Source organism: Haemorhous mexicanus, chromosome 30, assembly GCF_027477595.1.
Source record: "Haemorhous mexicanus isolate bHaeMex1 chromosome 30, bHaeMex1.pri, whole genome shotgun sequence".
Taxonomy (NCBI): domain Eukaryota; kingdom Metazoa; phylum Chordata; class Aves; order Passeriformes; family Fringillidae; genus Haemorhous; species Haemorhous mexicanus.
This window is the reverse complement of record NC_082370.1, coordinates 2,217,518-2,237,128: the sequence shown is the minus strand read 5'-3', so window position 1 is coordinate 2,237,128 and position 19,611 is coordinate 2,217,518. Positions and strand designations below refer to the sequence as shown.

The 19,611-nt window shown below is 47.8% G+C and overlaps 1 protein-coding gene across 2 annotated transcripts in view; it reads right to left on the bottom strand.

Annotated features, from left to right (window-relative positions):
- The window catches only part of UNC5D (unc-5 netrin receptor D), a 63,029-nt gene extending 46,772 nt beyond the window's left edge, over nt 1-16,257 (bottom strand). For both annotated transcript variants that reach the window (XM_059870401.1, XM_059870402.1), the window contains exons 1-2: nt 16,104-16,257; nt 14,814-14,917 (exon numbers count right to left, since the gene is read on the bottom strand). In XM_059870401.1, coding sequence (XP_059726384.1) covers nt 14,814-14,917; nt 16,104-16,167 — 168 coding nt within the window. In that variant the 5' untranslated portion in view covers nt 16,168-16,257. The remainder of the gene's footprint in view (nt 1-14,813; nt 14,918-16,103) is intronic.
- Between the last annotated feature and the right edge of the window lie 3,354 nt (nt 16,258-19,611).

The following is a 19,611-nucleotide window of genomic DNA, read 5'->3' as shown; positions in this document are numbered from 1 at the left end:
GACCCCGGGTAAGAGCTCAGGGAGAGATGGGGAAGGTGACTCAGGACAGCACAAAGGGCTCTTGTTCCACTCCATGGTGATATTTTCCTCTCTCTCTCAGGTGGAAAAGCAGCAAAAACCTCCTCACCCTCCTCTAACATGGAATTTCTGCTCCTAAAATTTCAGGCTGGAGGAAAGTTCCTCGCTGTTGCAGCTGGAATTAGGATGGGGATGGGCAGGGCAGGTCCCCCCTTGTCACACTTTCATCCTCCTCTCCACCCTGAGACTCAAACCAGGAGGGGAAGCCTCCACCAGCACGAGTCTCTGAGGGGTTTAACACAAACCCAAGGGCTGCACGCTCTCCTCCCTGCCTTTATTACTGTGATTTTATCAACACCATCACAAGCCATTAATCCTGCACCAGAACCCCTCACAACAGCCTGAGCAGGTCAGCTGCACCTGCTGCATTCTTTTTAAATTAATCCACCGAGGGAACTCTGCTCTTGAATCATTTAATCGCAGCTCTGTCACACCAGGCTGGTAAGCATATTTTTCCTTCATTAGATTGAATATATAATCTCATTACAGGGATCTGACACGCTGACTAACCCATAAATCAGGTGGAGGAGGCTCTGCTCCGAGGGGATGCACTTGGTGGTGGCCACAGGGATCAGCTGAGACCTCCAGTGCTGCCCATGCCCATTTCTGGGGGTTATTCCCACTGCAGGGCAGGCAGGGAGGGTTTGCTGCCCAAACCTCCCCCAGCAAGAGGAGAAATCCTCGTTTGTGGCCACAGCTCCTCCTCGGAGCTCTGGAAATTTGCCTCTTGTTTTGATAATGCCTGTCTCTGTTGGTTTATATATTTTTTTTATGTTGTTCTCAATTTCTTATGAAAATAGCAACTCTGCTTTTATTTTAAGATCTGGTTCTGTAAGGTGAGGAGCTGACCCTGAGCTGTGCAGGCTGCTCCAGACTTGCACTGAGGCTTTTGGCACTCCTCAAGTCTGAAGCCTTCGAGCCTTACATGAAAAGCTTAAAATGTTAGCAGGTGCTTGTTAGGAAAATTAACCCCCAAACAGCAGAGGTTTGTGCCCAAACAGGAGACAGAGGAGCCCTTTGGCTTTATTCCAACCAAGGCAGAGGCCATGGGGCATCCCCTGGGGTCTCTCCAAGGTTTGGAGGATGCAGCCTCCCTTTTTATCCCAATTTCCAGACACATTTCCCTTCTCTCTTTCCCCATTCCTGAGGGACTTGAGAGGTTCAGACCTCCCAGAACACCTGATCCCAAAGATTCCCCTCTAATGCATAACCCTCCCTTTGAATTTTTAATTCTTACTGAATTTAGGGTATTTCCCCCATTGTTTTTTCACCTTTCAATGTCTAATTTCATTTACCAGCAAACCTGAAGTTTATTTGTAAAAGCAAATCTCTTTTTCCATTCACCAATCAGTGGAATCCTTCCCCATGTTTCTTTTCTCTCCCAGTGCTGGTTTTATCTCCCAGCAGCCCCACAGCTGGGTTGGAAAGACAAATCCACCATTCCTCTCGTGCTGAAACCTGCACTGAGTCAGGGTTCATTGTCTGAAATCCCAAAGACCCAGAGGGAGGGAAGCAGGCCAGCATGGGAGGGGGTGAGTCAAAACTCAATTAAAATCAGGTTTGGGATGGGTATGAAGGGAGAGGTGACAGCCTGGACGTGTGCATCAATTTATAGTGGGAGAGGTGGGCAAGGAGCTGACTCAGCCAGGCTATTTTGGATCCCTGGGATGAGGAGCCACTGCTAAAAATGCCACTGCTAATGGTACCTTGTCTGCTTGGTGAAGACATCATCAGATCCCAGATAAGTTTATTTTATTCCTATTTTTGGCACATCTGCCATTAACTGGAGCACTGTTTTTTATCTCCATGCACAAATGATGGACAAATCAGCATTAATCACCCCAAAGGTCATCAGGGGTGGGAGTTCCCCAGTGGGACAGGGCACACACATGGCCTGACTTTGGTTATGGGAGGGTGAGCAGAGATAAAGGATCCTGTGCAGCTCAAACCCCTGTCCCTGTGTTAGTGTTCAGGAACACAGAATCACAGCAGGATTACATGCAGGTGCTTTTGTTGGAGAGCTCTGGGTGTCAGGGGACCAGACCCAAATCTGACTCTGACATGGTTTTGAGCCAAACATGTTTTATATTCCATCGTCATATAATTTACATATCAATTATTAAACTTATATTGTTCTGTTGTAGACATTGATTTTATCCAAGCCTGGATTTCTCATGATCCCCCTCAAACCCCTACCATAGTTTCTCCTGATTCTTATGTCTAAACATTGATTTACATCTGAGAGGAATGGCGGATTTGTGTTTACAAATCACTGCAAGAAAACTGAAAAACATCTTCAAGTTTAAACTGCAATGTACTGACTTTTAGTGATTGGAGAATGGTAACATGAATATGGTAATTAGAGTAGTTGTGATAGGCTAGAGATAATAGTTCAGGCATAGATTGGCTCTACTGCATTAAGATGCTCAACAAAGAAAAGTATAGAATGCAATGGAACGAAACCCAAAGGGTGTCCAGGCCTGCCTGCAGCTGGAGCTGACAGCTGTGGGCACAGCTCTGTCACCCCATTCCTGGACTGCTGTGACCTCTTGGATGGAATAAACTGCATTTTGTACACAATAAACTGCATTTTGTATACAACAAACTGCATTTTGTACACAACAAACTGCATTTTGCACACAACAAACTGCACTGTGAAGAGCCCCTGGAGTCCCACATCTCTCATTCAGGCTCTTACAGTGGCGCCCAACGTGGGGTGCCATTGGTGAGAGCTGGAATGAGGGATGCAGGACTCCAGGCCTGCCTGCAGCTGGAGCTGACAGCTGTGGGCACAGCTCTGTCACCCACACCCCTGGACTGCTGGAACCTCTTGGATGGAATAAACTGCATTTTGTACACAATAAACTGCATTTTGTACACAATAAACTGCATTTTGTATACAACAAACTGCATTCTATATACAATAAACTGCATTCTGTATACAACAAACTGCATTTTGTACACAATACACTGCATTTTGGAGGGCTCCTGGAGTCCCACATCTGTCCTTCAGGCTCTAACAGTGGCACCCAACGTGGGGTGCCATTGGTGAGAGCCAGAATGAGGGATGCAGGACTCCAGGCCTGCCTGCAGCTGGAGCTGACAGCTGTGGGCACAGCTCTGTCACCCCATTCCTGGACTGCTGGGGTCTCTTGGATGGAATAAACTGCATTTTTTTACACAATAAACTGCATTTTGTATACAACAAACTGCATTTTGGAGACCCACCTGGAGTCCCCCATCTCTCATTTCAGCTCTTACCAGGGTTTACCAAGCCTAACTTTCTTTTCAACTCCCTGAATTTTCTATGATTTTAAAATCTTTTCCTGTCACCTACAGAGCTCAGCAGTGCAGCTGAGCCCCAACCTTTGTTTTGCTAAATGTCTCGGAACTGAAGGAGACAGAGAAACCCAGGGATCTCCTTTGAAACTGGTTCTCAGTGATATTTGGGCAGTAATTAAAGTGCTGCTGACACTGAAAAGCCCTCTTCAGATAAGGCTGTCGGTGATGATGTTTGCAGGTTCTGCCTGTCCTGATAGGCAGGATCACATTTACACAGGAATGCTTGGAGATAAGGAGAACATCACAGGAAGCTTGCAGTAATTGAAACCAAAGCCTTCCAAGGCTGTAATTTCACCGTTCCCTGGTGTTCTGGGGGATCAGCAATACCTGACAATGGTCCTTTTTGTTAGCAGCCTTCAGATGGGATAAATTCAGGAACATAACTGAGATCTTGTGGGAACCCAGGGAATCCCTCTGGCTGCCCTGGAGGACTTGAGCCCCTGCCTGGGGGGCTCAGAGACCCTGGCACAGAGCCCCAGACCCCTGGGCCTTTGATCAACCCTTGGAAAAAACAATTACCAACCTTTCTATGAAGGATTACAAGCCATGAAAGTTTGAGTAGAATGACAGTGAATTTATCACAGGGTGAAAAATAGATTTTTGGGGTTTTAGAATGGGGGTTCAGGGGGCAAGGTGGAGGAATCTGGGCATGTCCAGCCTTTCTCCTTCTTCTTGGCCACCATCTTCTGCTGGGATGGTGGCACTTTTGGGTTGGTTTAGAGTAGAGGCTCACTGTCTAACACAGGTGATAGGGATTATGGTTAGGAAGTTATGGTAAATATAGTTTTTAGTATAAAAAGATAACACTGCTCTGAGGGTGTCAGTGTGCCTCTGACTGACCTGCTTGGCTGGACAGGAGAAAGAATTTTACAGATAAAATACAGTAAACAACCTTGAGAACAAGAATTGAAGAGCCCTGACTCCTTCTTCAACTGCTGGGCTGGGAAAAGAGACTTTGTGACACATCTGGGGGTCACTGTGAGCAGCAGAGATCCTGAGAAGATCTTACAGGAGTCACAGAACAACCTGGGTAGGGAGGGACCTGAGAGGTCACTGAGCACCTTTAGATTCGTTAAAGAATCACATTTTTGCACACAGTGTTTAGCCCCACACCTACAGAAATACAATTGTTAGCTAACAAATGTGTGACACTTTCCTGTCACTCAGTACTAAACGCAGCAGGCACCAGATTCCCGCCTTCCTGCTTTCTCCTTTAATGCTGTTTACAATTAAAAGAGGTGTTGATCTCTGTGCCCCGAGGCAGAACATTCCCCCAGCCATGAAAGCATTTCAGTGTCACCACTGGTGGGGCCTCCAGCTGCTTCAGTCCCCTCCTCCATGGCTGTGAACTTCCCAAATCCCTGCAGGACTCGCTCACACAATCTTCCCCGTGATTACAAACACCATGATAAAGTCTCACAACTTCTCCTTTCATGTTCAAGCATTCAAAATTAAAACCATTTCTGGCAACAGGGCCAGAGAAAACAGCCAGGGCTGCAAAGCAGCACATCAAACCCAGCGAGGCCCCAGAGCACATGTCTGTATAAAAAGGAATTATCTATTCAGGGGAACTACAAAGTTATCTCCCTTCTTTTTTCTTTTCAGTTTAGCAATCTAATTCAGAAGTGCTTTGCTCCAGCATTTCTATTTCATGACCTCGCTACCTCCTGGCTGTATTGATTTATTCACAAATCTCAGAAGGAAAACAAACATTTCTTTTCTGCTGGAAGAAAACCCCGTGCACAGCTCCCCTGCCTGCCTGCCCCTCATCCGAGGGCTGTGTCCAATAAAGGGGAGATGGGCAGGGACTGAAGAGCCCCCAGGGGCTGCAAAATGCACAAAATCAGCAGGAGAGGCACCTGGAGATGCTGCTGAGGGGTGGGAGCAGGGCTGGGAGTGCCACTGACTGGGGACACTGGGGCAGGGACGGAGGGGACAAACGGGGGGACAGATTTACCCCGTTCAGGAGGACAAGGAGGAGCCCAGAGTGTCCAGCAGGGCCTTGGGGTGGCAGTGGAGCAACCCAGGGCTGGGAGCAGCTCCAGGCTGGAGGAGCAGCTCTGCCCTCAGCCCTGGGGAGCCCTGACCCCTCCTGGAGCTCGAACCACCCCAAATCCCCCTGTTGCCAGAAGAAATCCTGTCACCGTCACATTTTCTGGAAAAATCCTCTTTGCCCAGGATTCTTCTCCTGGGGAGCTGAGAAGCCTCTGAGAGAAAGTGGAACAATAATTATCTGATTGCTTCTCCTGTTTTGCTCCTTTGGAATGTGTTTGGACATTGTTTACCCACAGGTGATTGTTTCATTGGTTTCTGTGAATTTTTTTGACTCTTTGGCCAATTATGGCCAAAGAGACTCTGGAAAGAGTCAGGAGTTTTTCATTATTATCTTTTTAGCCTTCTGTCTGTATCCTTTCTGTATTCTTTAGTATAGTATTCTGTAATATAATATAGATCATAAAATAACAAATCAGCCTTCTGAGAACATGGAGTGAGATTTATCATTCCTTCTGCCACGGGGGTGTCAGAAAATCCCACAAAATCCCACAACAGGAACACCTGGAGCAGCGGCTGAGAAAGGGCAAAGTGGGGCTGAAGGTGCAGCAGCACACAAAATAAATGGAATTTGGAAATGGAGCTTTTTTTTTTTAAACTGAGGCCAAGTTTTATAGAATAAAGAGGCTGACACATCATTAGACACCCTGGGTATAGAATCAGTCCAGACCAGAATGTCCTGTACATTGAGAGAGCCATGATAGCCATGACAGCTCTCAGTCTTTGCTGAATGGGAAACTATAAAAGTTATGAATTTGCTCTTAAAAGCAGCTAAAAATTTACAAATTTGCTCTTAAAAGCTCAATCTAAATATCAGATCAATCACAAATGAGACGCTGCAGATACCCAGGCTGGCTCCTGAGAGTGAAACATCTCCGGTGAGAAATGAATCACATTTCTTGTACTTGTAACCAAGATCCCTGAAAAGCAAAGCAAATAGCAAATATTGCTGCTGCAGCCCCATAAGCACCTGGCCAAATGGAGCTGTTTGCACTGAGCAATCCCAGCCCCCTCAGTGACTGCAGCAGGATTCACCGAGGCTGGGACTCTCAGCCTGCTTTGCTGGGCTGTTTTACTGTCACCAACACGTTTTAGAAAAATCCTTTCCTTGGGATTTTCCCTCCTGAGGAGCTGAGAGGCCTCAGGAACAAACTGCAAACAAAGATTCTCTGCTGCTGTGGGATGCAGCAGGTGGGTCTGGGATTGGTCTCTGTGGTTGTTTCTCATTCATGGCCAATCCCAGCCCAGCTGTCCAGGCTGTCTGGGTCACAGACAAACCTTTGTCATTCATTCCTTTTCTATCCTTAGCCAGCCTTCTGATGGAATCCTTCCTTCTGTTCTTTTAATGTAGTTTTAATATAATCTATATCATAAAATAATAAATCAGCCTTCTGAACATGGACTCAAGATTCTCATCTCTTCCCTCATCCTGGGACCCCTGCAATCACTGTCACATTTTACTGCAGCCCCATTATCCTGCCCGTGTGTGTGAAAAATGTGAATTTTATGATTGGCTTTTCACAAATATTCAAATGAGTATTGTATGTGTTGTGTTAGAAAGTTATGCTGTGTTAATTCTTTTAAGTAGTGTCTTAAATAGAGTTTTAGGTAATAAGATAATGTTAGAATAGAAACTGTGGTAGGTAAGATTGTTTTTTTAAGAGAAGACTGAGATAGCAGCCACAGGAGACCTAAAGCTTTCAGAGAAGGAGAATTTATTGCTCTCTTATCATAAAAAACAAACTTCTTCCCACCTCACTCAGGCTTAGGATTAGGAGGAAGAAGCTGACCCTGCCCAGACAGAATCCTGTGTTTGAATGGAATTGATGCACCATGGATGAGGTGTAGGAATATGCAACAGGCTGTTGCTTTTAAGGGTTAATCCTCTGTTAATGTGGGTCCTTTTTGGGCTTATTTTGCCCAGAAAGAGGAACACAGACTGTCTGTAACTCTTTGTTTTTATTGTCTCATATTGTCCTAATCCAATTATTATTACTCTAATTCTATTACTATTTTTATAACCATTTTATTATTATTAAACTTTTAACATTTTAAAACCAAGTGACTGGCGTTTTTCACATTGTGCCAGCCCCATAAATACACAAACCTGTGTAAAACAGGCCCTCACTGCTTGTGGAGTCCTCACAGCTTTTGAATTTTATGTGGGTTTCGTGTTGTGCTGATGTGCTGGCAGTGGAATGCGTGCTGCCCAGAAGAGAAATGATTTTACATTTCCATTAAAAGCCCTGGCTGTAAATAAACCCGTGGAGCTCAGGCAGACATTCCTGGGAACATCTACAGCACTCCATTAAAACGTCAGAATCTGTGTTAAACATTTGAAAAAGCAGCGCTGGATACAACACATTTAAATCTTAAATATATGCATATATTATGTGATAAAGATATTTTAGAGTATTTCACAAACCTCTGCAGAGCACTCAACAGTAATAGTGCAGTAACAGTAAACTATCAGCAATCGTTTAGCACAACAGCTGCCCTTTTATTACCAAAGAAACCCAAACCCAAAACAAAAGCAAGGCAAACAAAAAGATCCCGAAACTCCTGAGAGCTGCACACCAAGCAGAGCAGAGGGGAGGTGCAGGGAGAGCTGCGAGTTCCTGCTAATGCTCAAATATCAGCTTTGCTCTGACTTCATGCATAAGAAAGGGATTCGGGGTGAATTTTACGGCTCAGGTTTGCACCTCGTGCCTCATCATGGGCTTGGCTGCTGCTCCATCCCAACTTTCCAGGTGGGAATTGGCTCCAGCTCCTGCTCCCCTCTCCATCCCCAGTTTTCCAGTTGGGAATGGGCTCCCCCAGCTCCTGCTCCCCTCTGCATTCCAAGATTTCCAGGTGGGAATGGGCTCCTCCAGCTCCTGCTGGTTCTCCCCTCTCCATCCCCAGGTTTCCAGGTGGGAATTGCCTCTCCCAGCTCCTGCTGCTGCTTCCATCTCCATCCCAAGATTTCCAGGTGGGAATGGGCTCCTCCAGCTCCTGCTCCCCTCTCCATCCAAGATCTCCAGGTGGGAAGTGGCTCCTGCTGCTGCTTCCATCTCCATCCCAAGATTTCCAGTTGGAAATTGCCTCCCCCAGCTTCTGCTGCTTCTCCCCTCTCCATCCCCAGGTTTCCAGGTGGGAATGGCCTCCCCCAGCTCCTGCTCCTGCATCCATCTCCATCCCAAGATTTCCTGTTGGAAATTGCCTCCCCCAGCTCCTGCTGCTTCTCCCCTCTCCATTCCAAGATTTCCAGGTGGGAATGGGCTCCTCCAGCTCCTGCTCCTCTCTCCATCCCCAGGTTTCCAGGTGGGAATGGGCTCCCCCAGCTCCTCCCTGCAGGTCCAAAGGCCCTCAGCATCATTCAGTGGAGATAAGCAGAGTCCAGCAAGCTGAAGGTTGGGTTTGGGTTTATTAATTTGAAATCCTGAGTTTTATAATAATTTATCTCTATTATCAGGGTTATTTGGCAGTTTAATACCAGGGCAGGGACATTTCTGAGGGACAGGGCAGAGCAGGGGTGACACAATGAACCCCCTGGGGCAGCTTTAGCCCCATTGGACAGCACCCTCAGTCTCACACCTGCACATTTCAGGTGTCCCCTTTCCACATTCACCCCTGCACATTTCAGATGTCGCTTTCCATATTCACCCCTGCAGATTTCAGATTTCCCCTTTCTGCATTCAGGTGTCCCATTTCCCCATCACAACTGAGGTTTCAGATGTCCACTTTCCCCATCACCCCTGCAGATTTGAGATGTCCCCTTTCCCCATCACACCTGCACATTTCCCCTTTCCCCATCACCCCTGCACATTTCAGATGTCCCCTTTCCACATTCACACCTGCAGATTTCAGATTTCCCCTTTCCCCATCACCCCTGCAGATTTCAGGTGTCCCCTTTCCCCATCACATCTGAGGTTTCAGATGTCCCCTTTCCCCATTACACCTGCACATTTCAGATGTCCCCTTTCCCCACCACCCCTGCAGATTTTGGATGTACCCTTTCCCCATCACACCTGCACATTTCCCCTTTCCCCATCACCCCTGCAGATTTTGGATGTCCCCTTTCCCCATCACACCTGAGGCCTCAAGGAGGTGACATCCCCTCCTGGAGCCTCACTCCAGTGCAGGGAATGGCAGCTCCCTGTCCACTCGAGGGAACATTTTAAAAACCCCATTTTCAAGCCCACTGAATGAAACAGGAACAAGCCCTGACAGCTGAGAAATCTGAATCCCATTTGTCACCGACGGAGGCGGCGGCAGTGACACTCCCCAGCTCCCCTCCACACCTGCCTGGAGGATTACCAGCTACCTAAACACTTCTTTTTTTTGCTGCTGTGCCCGACAGAATTAATATTTTACACTCTGAGGCACCAATAAGGCCGAACCCACAGCTCAGAGATTATCCCCAACTTCATTAAATGGGTGTTGACCAAGGATTTTCCAGGTTACAGCTCAGCCCTGCTGTGACAGCAGCCCCAGGGCCGGGGGAAGCAGGAGCTGGAAGGAATTACCAGCCAGGAGGGTGGAATTCATTGTGTTTGCCACTGCTGCAGGACCTGCCAGTCACCCTGATGCCTCCTGAGCTGCTCAGGGTGACAGAGCAGGGCTGTCCCTGCTGCTCATTGCAGGAGAAATGCTCCTGTCGCCACTGCAGCTGAGCCCAGGGAGAGGAAACCCCTCTGGCAGCATGGAATGTCCTGGGTCTTTAGGACAAAGGAGGAAATGATGGACCTGACTTGTGGTTTCAGAAGGTTATATCTCTCTCCCTGATATTATTATTATTATTATTATTATTATTATTATTGTTATTGTTGTTGTTGTTGTTGTTGTTGTTGTTGTTGTTGTTGTTGTTGTTGTTGTTGTTGTTGTTGTTATCCTAAATATCTCCCTGAAGGCCCCTCAGGAGCACACCCTCAGCCAAAGGACACAATTCCTGCTCACAATTCCTGCACACAATTCCCGCTCACAATTCCTCAGTATCTCCCCATGGGTGCTGCTGAGGGACTGGAGGTGCACACCCCAAGCCAAGAACACAATTCCTACACACAATTCCTCAATATCTCCCTGAGATTATATTATTATTATTATTATTATTATTATTATTATTATTATTATTATTATTATTATCATCATCATCATCATCATCATCATCGTCATCGTCATCGTCATCGTTGTCATCATCATCATCCTAAATATCTCCCTGAGGGTCCCTCAGGAGCATATCCCAAGCCAAGGACACAATTCCTGCACACAATTCCTCAATATCTCCCTGAGATTTTATTATTATTATTATTATTATTATTATTATTATTATTATTATTATTATTATTACTATCCTCCTAAATATCTTCCTGAGGCCCCTCAGGAGCACAGCCCGAGCCAAAGGACACAATTCCTGCACAAAATTCCTGCTCACAATTCCAGCTCACAATTCCTGCTCACAATTCCTGGTCACAATTCCAGCTCACAATTCCAGCTCACAATTCCTGCTCACAATTCCTGCACACAAATCCCTGCTCACAATCCCTGCTCACAATCCCTGCTCACAATCCCTGCTCACAATTCCTGCACACAATTCCTGCACACAATTCCTGCTCACAATTCCTGCTCACAATTCCTGCTCACAATTCCTGCACACAATTCCTGCTCACAATTCCAGCTCACAATTCCTGCACACAATTCCTGCACAAAATTCCTGCACACAATCCCAGCTCACAATTCCTGCACACAATCCCTGCTCACAATTCCTGCACACAATTCCAGCTCACAATTCCTGGTCACAATTCCTGCACACAATTCCTGCTCACAATTCCTGCTCAAAATTCCTGCACACAATTCCTGCACACAATTCCAGCTCACAATTCCTGCTCACAATTCCTGCACACAAATCCTGCACACAATTCCTGCTCACAATTCCAGCTCACAATTCCTGCTCACAATTCCTGCTCACAATTCCTGCTCACAATTCCTGCACACAATTCCTGCTCACAATTCCTGCACACAATTCCTGCACACAATTCCTGCTCACAGTTCCCCAGGCTCTCCCTGCAGAGGCTGCTGAGGGCCTGGGGCCCAGAGGTGACTCCTGCCCAGGCCAGCTCCCCTCAATGGTGAATAAAAGGCTCTGGTGCCAGCAGAGACTCTCCAGAGCTGAATCAACATTTGCCTCAGCGGGGGATTTTCAGCTGCTCTATTTAAATGCTGAGTTTTCTTTTTCATTTCCATGCTTAACTCATAAAAACTGAATTTATTTGGGTTGGGTGCCGATGGCTGCAAGCACAGCTGCTCACCAGCTCTCTCTGCTTGCTATGTAAATGCATGAGGAGAGGGTTTAAAAGCCTTTTCCAGCCTGCCCAGCGCTGGGATTTGGGGTTCCTTCCTCTCTTCCTGCTGTGCTGATGCACCCAGGGTGCCCCAAAGCCCAGAGCCTTCCCAATGGAAAAGGTCTCATTCTCTGGTTTGTAGAGAGCTCTGCACCTGGAATAACCAGACTCCAACAGCGTTCCTGAAGTTCTGCAATGGGAATAACCAAACTCTGACAGCATTCCTCAAGTTCTGCAATGGGAATAGCCGAACTCTGACAGCATTCCTCAAGTTCTGCACCTGGAATAACCAAACTCTGACAGCATTCCTCAAGTTCTGCACCTGGATAACCAAACTCTGACAGAGTTCCTGAAGTTCTGCCCTTGGAATAACCAAACTCTGACAGAGTTCCTGAAGTTCTGCCCTTGGAATAACCAAACTCTGACAGAGTTCCTCAAGTTCTGCACTTGGAATAACCAAACTCCGACGAAGTTGCTGAAGTTCTGGACCTGGAATAACCAAACTCTGACAGCATTCCTGAAGATCTGGACCTGGAATAACCAAACTCCAGCAGCATTCCAGAAGTTCTACCCTTGGAATAACCAAACTCTGACAGTGTTCCTGAACCTCTGCACTTGGAATAACCAAACTCTGACAGTGTTCCTCAAGTTCTGCACTTGCAATAACCAAACTCCAATGAAGTTCCTGAAGTTCTGCACTTGGAATAACCAAACTCCAATGAAGTTCCTGAAGTTCTGCACTTGGAATAACCAAACTGACAGTGTTCCTGAAGTTCTGCCCTTGGAATAACCAAACTGACAGTGTTCCTGAAGTTCTGCCCTTGGAATAACCAAACTCTGACAGTGTTCCTGAACCTCTGCACTTGGAATAACCAAACTCTGACAGTGTTCCTCAAGTTCTGCACTTGCAATAACCAAACTCCAATGAAGTTCCTGAAGTTCTGCACTTGGAATAACCAAACTCCAATGAAGTTCCTGAAGTTCTGCCCTTGGAATAACCAAACTGACAGTGTTCCTGAACCTCTGCACTTGGAATAACCAAACTGACAGTGTTCCTCAAGTTCTGCACTTGCAATAACCAAACTCCAATGAAGTTCCTGAAGTTCTGCACCTGGAATAACCAAACTGACAGTGTTCCTGAAGTTCTGCCCTTGGAATAACCAAACTAACAGCATTTTTGAAGCTCTGCAATTAGAATAACCAAACTCCAACAGCATTACTGAAGCTCTGGACCTGGAATAACCAAACTCTGCCCAGGGAGGGGCTCTGGCAGGAGCAGGGTGGGCTGAGCCTCCTTCCCCCTTGTTTCCAGTTCTCTTGGGTTTCACAGACACCAACAATGCCCCAAACACCCGCTCTGCATCTCATGAAACACCACAGAGCTCCTTTGTCCCAGTTCTTTCCAGCCTTATGTTCCCACCCAGGGCTGCATCCAGACTCTGATGGAATCAATTCTTGGATCAGAACCAGGATTCGCTGCCAGCACGGGGGTTTGAAACCCTCAGCACCCACGGAACAAATAAAATCAATCCAGAGATTTTTGAGGGAGCCTTTGTGGCCCAGTTATTGCCCAGTCTGTGTTAATCTGTGCTTTAACTCTGAAATAAAGCTGAGTTTATCCCCCCAGCCCAGAGCCAGTCCTGCTCTAACGGGTTTAACCCACTTTCTAAAGACACTGAATTATTTCCAGCAGACTCTTTACCTCGATGAGCCCAGAATTAGCCCGAGCCTTTATGGGACATTTTATTGGCCTAAGCAAATCTGACCTGGTGAGATTTACCAGCTTTATTAGCAGCAATAACAATTTTACTGTCAACAGCAGTAAATCAGGGCTCGTTGGGAACTCCACCACTTTTATCTGGAGCAAGCAATTAAAATGTCAGGTTTTCATTGGACATAATTCCTGCCTTCCACAGAAGACAGACTCCCTGTTTGAGTGGGGAATGTAAAGCTGCCAGGTCAAAGAAATCTAAAATTCTCAGTAAAATTCAGTCAGACCGAGGGTGTTTGGGGAGCCACACCTGTGGAGGTTTATTTTGTCTACAAAGCAGATCCATTCTCCAGAGCACACATTCAGCAATCCTGGCGATTCCCTGCAACGCAACATCCATTTTCCTGAAGGAGTGAAAATACCAGAGAGCTGAGGAGCAGGTGGGAGCAGAGATTGCCCTGACAGAGTAAAACCTGGACACAAACCCAGCCACTCACTGAGCCCATCTCTGCTTCATTTTCCTCTCCTTGAGCACTTCTGCCTTGCTGCTGGTGTCTCTGCATTTCTCCTCTTTATTTCCAGGGACATCTGCTCCAATCCCTTCTCATTAACTAAAAGCACACATTTCTCTGGGGTTTATTTTCCTTTTCTTCCTTCAGTTATTCCCAAGCCCAGCCATGCTGGGGATAAGGGGCAAAACCAACTCCTGGGTGATCCAGCTGCTCTCACTCCCCAGAAGGTGCTGCAGAGAACTGCAGGGTGCAATTAAAAATTCAACATTTCCTTGGGTTTTAAAGCCCCTGCAGCAGATTTTTAAACACGACCCACTCTGAACCTCTCCCTCCAAGAGCAGCCTGGTTATTGCCATTTTAAGGATCCCCGTGGTTTTCCTGTTAAGATCCAGCTCTCATCACAAAAAGCCTGTTCAAAGCGAAGCCAAACCCCACCAAATTATTACTTGCAGCAGATTTTCTCTCCCCGGCAACCATTTATCATAATATTTTTAGGTTTGCCTTTTACTTTGCCTTGTTTTTTGAGGAGGAAAGTAATTCCTGGGAAAATGTGCAACAATCTGCTTTCAGTTTGAAAGCACAGGACTTGAAAATTGCCTGAAAAATCAGGATTTCTCAGCAAAACAGTCCAGAGTTTGGATAAAAAGCCACACTTCTGTATAGCTAATTAATCAAAAAAGGACACTTGAAGCGTTCTGGGGGAGAAAAGCACCGGGAGCAGCACACAGAGGAGCTGAGCCCTGTGCTTCCCCCATCCCAAAGGTTTTCCTTGTGCCCCTGTGCCCACCCAAAGCTCACCTCGGCCGCGGGGACGCCCTCGGGGGGCCGGCAGTGCAGGACAATCATCCCCTCAATGGGAACCTCCTTGCCCTGGGGGTCTTGCTCGAAGTTCTTCCGTAGATCTGTGGGGGTTGGAGGAAAGAATTCATCAGGATTGGCAATCCTTGGGTGCAGGAATTCATCAGGATTGGCAATCCTTGGGTGCAGGAATTCATCAGGATTGGCAATCCTTGAATGGAGGAATCCATCAGGATTGGCAATCCTTGAATGGAGGAATCCATCAGGATTGGCAATCCCTGGATGCAAGAATTCATCAGGATTGGCAATCCTTGGATTCAAGAGTTCACCAGGAGGGAGGAATCCACCAGGACTGGCATTCCTTGGATTCAAGAGTTCACCAGGACTGGCAATCCTTGGATGGAGGAATCCACCAGGACTGGCAATCCTTGGATGGAGGAATCCACCAGGACTGGCAATCCTTGGATGGAGGAATCCACCAGGACTCCCAGTGAGACAGCAGCCACAGGACACCTCAATCTTTCAGAGACAAAGAATTTATTGCTCTTTTATCAGAAGAAACAAACTTCTTCCTGCCTCAGAGGCAGAAGCTGACCCTGCCCAGACAGAATGCTGTGTGTGAATGGAATTGATGCATCATGCATGAGGTGTATGAATATGCAACAGGCTGTTGTTTTTAAGGGTTAATCCTCTGTTAACGTGGGGCCTTTTTGGGCTTATTTTGCCCAGAAGAGGTACCCAGACTGTCTGTAACTCTTAGTTTTTATTGTCTCATATTGTCCTAATCCAAATTGCCCAAATTATTATTACTCTAATTACATTACTATTTCTATAACCATTTTATTACTGTTAAACTTTTAAAATTTACAAAAACCAAGTGACTGGCGTTTTTCTCACTGCTGGAGGGTGTTCCTTCAGGAGCTCTCCTTGTGTTCCCAGTGCCTCGGGCTCCACGGTGGGGATTTACTGACTCCATCCCCTGCCTTGCTCACAGCTGATGAAATACAGCCCTGGCACTGCATTTTCCAAAGTGCATTCAGAATTATCTGAGCAAGCTGCTGCCTGCACAAAGATGCTCGCAGTGCCTGCACGCTCCTTTCCATGATTCTTTGTTAATGTTGATTTTTTTTTTCCCCCCTCAGACAACCAATTTTTTTTCCAGTGCTCCCTTTAAGAAGGCAATCATTAACAGCTGGGCTGTGCTTGTGCCTACAAATGCCTTTATTAGGGTGAAAAATGGAGCAGGATCCCTCTGCTCTGCCTTCCCCACTAGCACAAAGAAATACTCACCTGCTTCTTCGGAGAAATATAAAGTGCTGCAACACTGTGGGCTTGACTCACAATTCAGAAACATCGGGATTTCAGTGCAAAATCAAAAAAAAAATAAGGGATGAAATGAAGCTGCCAGTTCCTCAGTGAGAGAACGTTCTGGGTTCTGCCACATTGGACCTGCAGGGTCTCATCCCTGATCCTCCCAAGCCCTAAATCCCAGCCCAGCGTGTTCCTGCTGTGCCTGAGGAGCCCCTTCAGCTCTGCCCTCTGGAATTGCTGCTCTTCCATCAAACCACTCGGCTTTGAGCAGAGGCAGCCCAGGAAGGGGCAGAGAGGAGCTCAGCTCCCACACAAAGCCTCCAGGCACCCCCAGAGCCCTCCAGGCCGAGCTGGAGAGCCTCTCCAGAGCTCTCTGGGGTTAATGGGGGCACTGGGAAGAAGAATTGCTCCCACAGGGAGGGGTTGGAGCCCCAGCAGGCTCCTCCTGCTCCTGCTCACGCTGAGCCTGGCTCAAATTGCCATTTTGTGGGGCTGGGAAATCACAGCGCGGAGAAAAGTCAATAAAAATTCAATTCAGATAAAGGTCCTTTCAGCTCGGCAGTGCAGGGGAATTATTGGCTCAGTGTTATGACAGTTAATGCAGTGGAATAAAAAATTGAATTTACACCTATTTAGACATTCAGACTGAATCAGCCAACAAAAAAAAAATCGGCCGTTAATGAAATGAAGGTTTTCTTACACTGTCCTTTTACTTCTGACAAATGTTTGTTTTATCCTGTTAAATGTTTACCCTGGTAAAAGACACCTTTTTATATTGTCAGGAGCTGCTGGAGCACTCCCTGGAAAATCTCCCTCCGGGTTCTCCCTTTGCTCCTGCCCTCCTCTCCCAGGAAATGTTTCTCCCAGCTTTTAGCAGGCTGCACCTCCTTTCCCAGGAGAGGAAAGGGCAGCTCTGACCTGAGGGCTGGAAGGAAAAGGGCTCACCACAGACTGGGGGAGCAATCCCTGAATTCTCCTCTGGCAGGGGCAGTGCCAGGCTCTGGTTCTGCCAGGAAAACATCCCAGGTCTGCTTCCAGGAATGGGATGAGGCTTGGAGCAGCTCCTGGTCACAGCTGTGTCTGGGGTTGTGTCCCTGCTGTCCCTCTGGCTGTAGGGCATTTGGAATATTTCCATTTCTGCAGCTCCCAGGACAGTTCTGTGTTTGAAGTTCTGTCCCTCTGACCATGGGGCATTTGGAGTATTTCCATTTCTGCAGCTCCCAGGGACAGTTTTGGAACAGTTCCCTTTTTGCAGCTCCCAGGGACTGTTCTGTGTTTGGGGTTGTGTCCCTGCTGTCCCTCTGGCCGTGGGGCATTTGGAGCATTTCCCTTTTTGCAGCTCCCAGTGACAGCCTTGTGTTTGGGGTCATGTCCCTGTTGTCCCTCTGGCTGTGGGGCATTTGGAGCATTTCCCTTTTTGCAGCTTCCAGTGACAGTTCTGTGTCTGGGGTTGTGTCCCTGCTGACCCTCTGGCTGTTGGGCATTTGGAGTATTTCCCCTTTTGCAGCTCCCAGGGACAGTTTTGGAGCATTTCCCTTTTTGCAGCTTCCAGTGACAGTTCTGTGTTTGGGGTTGTGTCCCTGCTGACCCTCTGGCCGTGGGGCATTTGGGACATTTCCCTTTTAGCAGCTCCCAGGGACAGTTCTGTGTCTGGGGTTGTGTCCCTGCTGTCCCTCTGGCTGTTGGGCATTTGGAGTATTTCCATTTCTGCAGCTCCCAGGGACAGTTTTGGAACAGTTCCCTTTTTGCAGCTCCCAGGGACAGTTCTGTGTTTGGGGTTGTGTCCCTGCTGTCCCTCTGGCCGTGGGGCATTTGGAACATTTCCCTTTTTGCAGCTCCCAGTGACAGCCTTGTGTTTGGGGTCATGTCCCTGTTGTCCCTCTGGCTGTGGGGCATTTGGAGCATTTCCATTTTTGCAGCTTCTAGTGACAGTTCTGTGTCTGGGGTTGTGTCCCTGTTGTCCCTCTGGCTGTTGGGCATTTGGAGTATTTCCCCTTTTGCAGCTCCCAGGGACGGTTCTGGAACAGTTCCCTGTTTGCAGCTTCCAGGGTCAGTTCTGTGTTTAGGGTTGTGTCCCAGCAGTCCCTCTGGCTGTGGGGCATTTGGAGCATTTCCATTTCTGCAGCTCCCAGGGACAGTTTTGGAGCATTTCCCTTTTTGCAGCTTCCAGTGACAGTTCTGTGTCTGGGGTTGTGTCCCTACTGTCCCTCTGGCTGTGGGGCATTTGGGACATTTCCCTTTTTGCAGCTTCCAGTGACAGTTTTGTGTTTGGGGTTGTGTCCCTACTGTCCCTCTGGCCGTGGGGCATTTGGAATATTTCCATTTCTGCAGCTCCCAGGGACAGTTTTGGAGCATTTCCCTTTTTGCAGCTCCCAGTGACAGTTCTGTGTTTGGGGTTCTGTCCCTCTGGCTGTGGGGCATTTGGGACATTTCCCTTTTTGCAGCTCCCAGGGACAGTTTTGTGTTTGGGGTCATGTCCCTGCTGTCCCTCTGGCTGTTGGGCATTTGGAGCATTTCCCCTTTTTGCAGCTGCAGCAGGGTCTGTGGGTGCTGAGTGATGACCCTACAGCACACCAAGGACATGAGGAGAGGAAGATCATCCCCTCCTTCCCCAAAAGTCTCCACAGACAGCACCCCCACCGTTTGTTCCCTGCCAGGCCCTGCAGGATTCCCGTGGCAGCCTGGCTCTCTTTGGGATGCCTTTATCCCAAGAAAGGAGGGAAGGTGTTTTTCCTCTGCTGACACCTGTGGTTCCTGCAGGGACAGAGGTGCCTGACCACATCCACTGGTGTTTCACCCCAAAAGCAGCGTTCCCACCCCTCAGAGCCCCAGAGGAGCAGGGTTTAGGCAGGGTTTATTTAACCCCAAAAGCAGCATTCCCATCCCTGAAGGCCCCAGAAGAGCAGGGTTTAGTCACTCTATTTCACCCCAAAGGCAGTGTTCCCACCCCTCAGAGCCCCAGAGCAGCAGGGTGTACTCTGTATTTCACCCCAAGGCAGTGTTGCCACCCCTGAAGGCCCCAAAGCAGCAGGGTTTGGGGTGTACTCTGTATTTAACCCCCAAGGCAGCATTCCTACCCCTCAGAGCTCCAGAGCAGCAGGGTTTAGGAAGGATTTGGTCACTCTATTTCACCCCAAAAGCAGCATTCCCACCCCTGAAGGCCCCAGAGCAGCAGGGTTTCAGGTGTACTCTGTATTTCACCCCAAGGCAGTGTTCCCACCCCTCAGAACCCCAGAGCAACAGGATTTTGGGTGTACTCACTCTATTTCACCCCCAAGGCAGTGTTCCCAACCCCCAGGGCCCCAGGGTTTGGGGTGTACTCTGTATTTCACCCCAAAAGCAGCATTCCCACCCCCAGGGCCCCAGGGTTTGGGGTGTACTCTGTATTTCACCCCAAAAGCAGCACTCCCACCCTCCAGAGCAGCAGGGTTTGGGGTGTACTCTGTATTTCACCCCAAAAGCAGCATCCCCACCCCTCAGGGCCCCA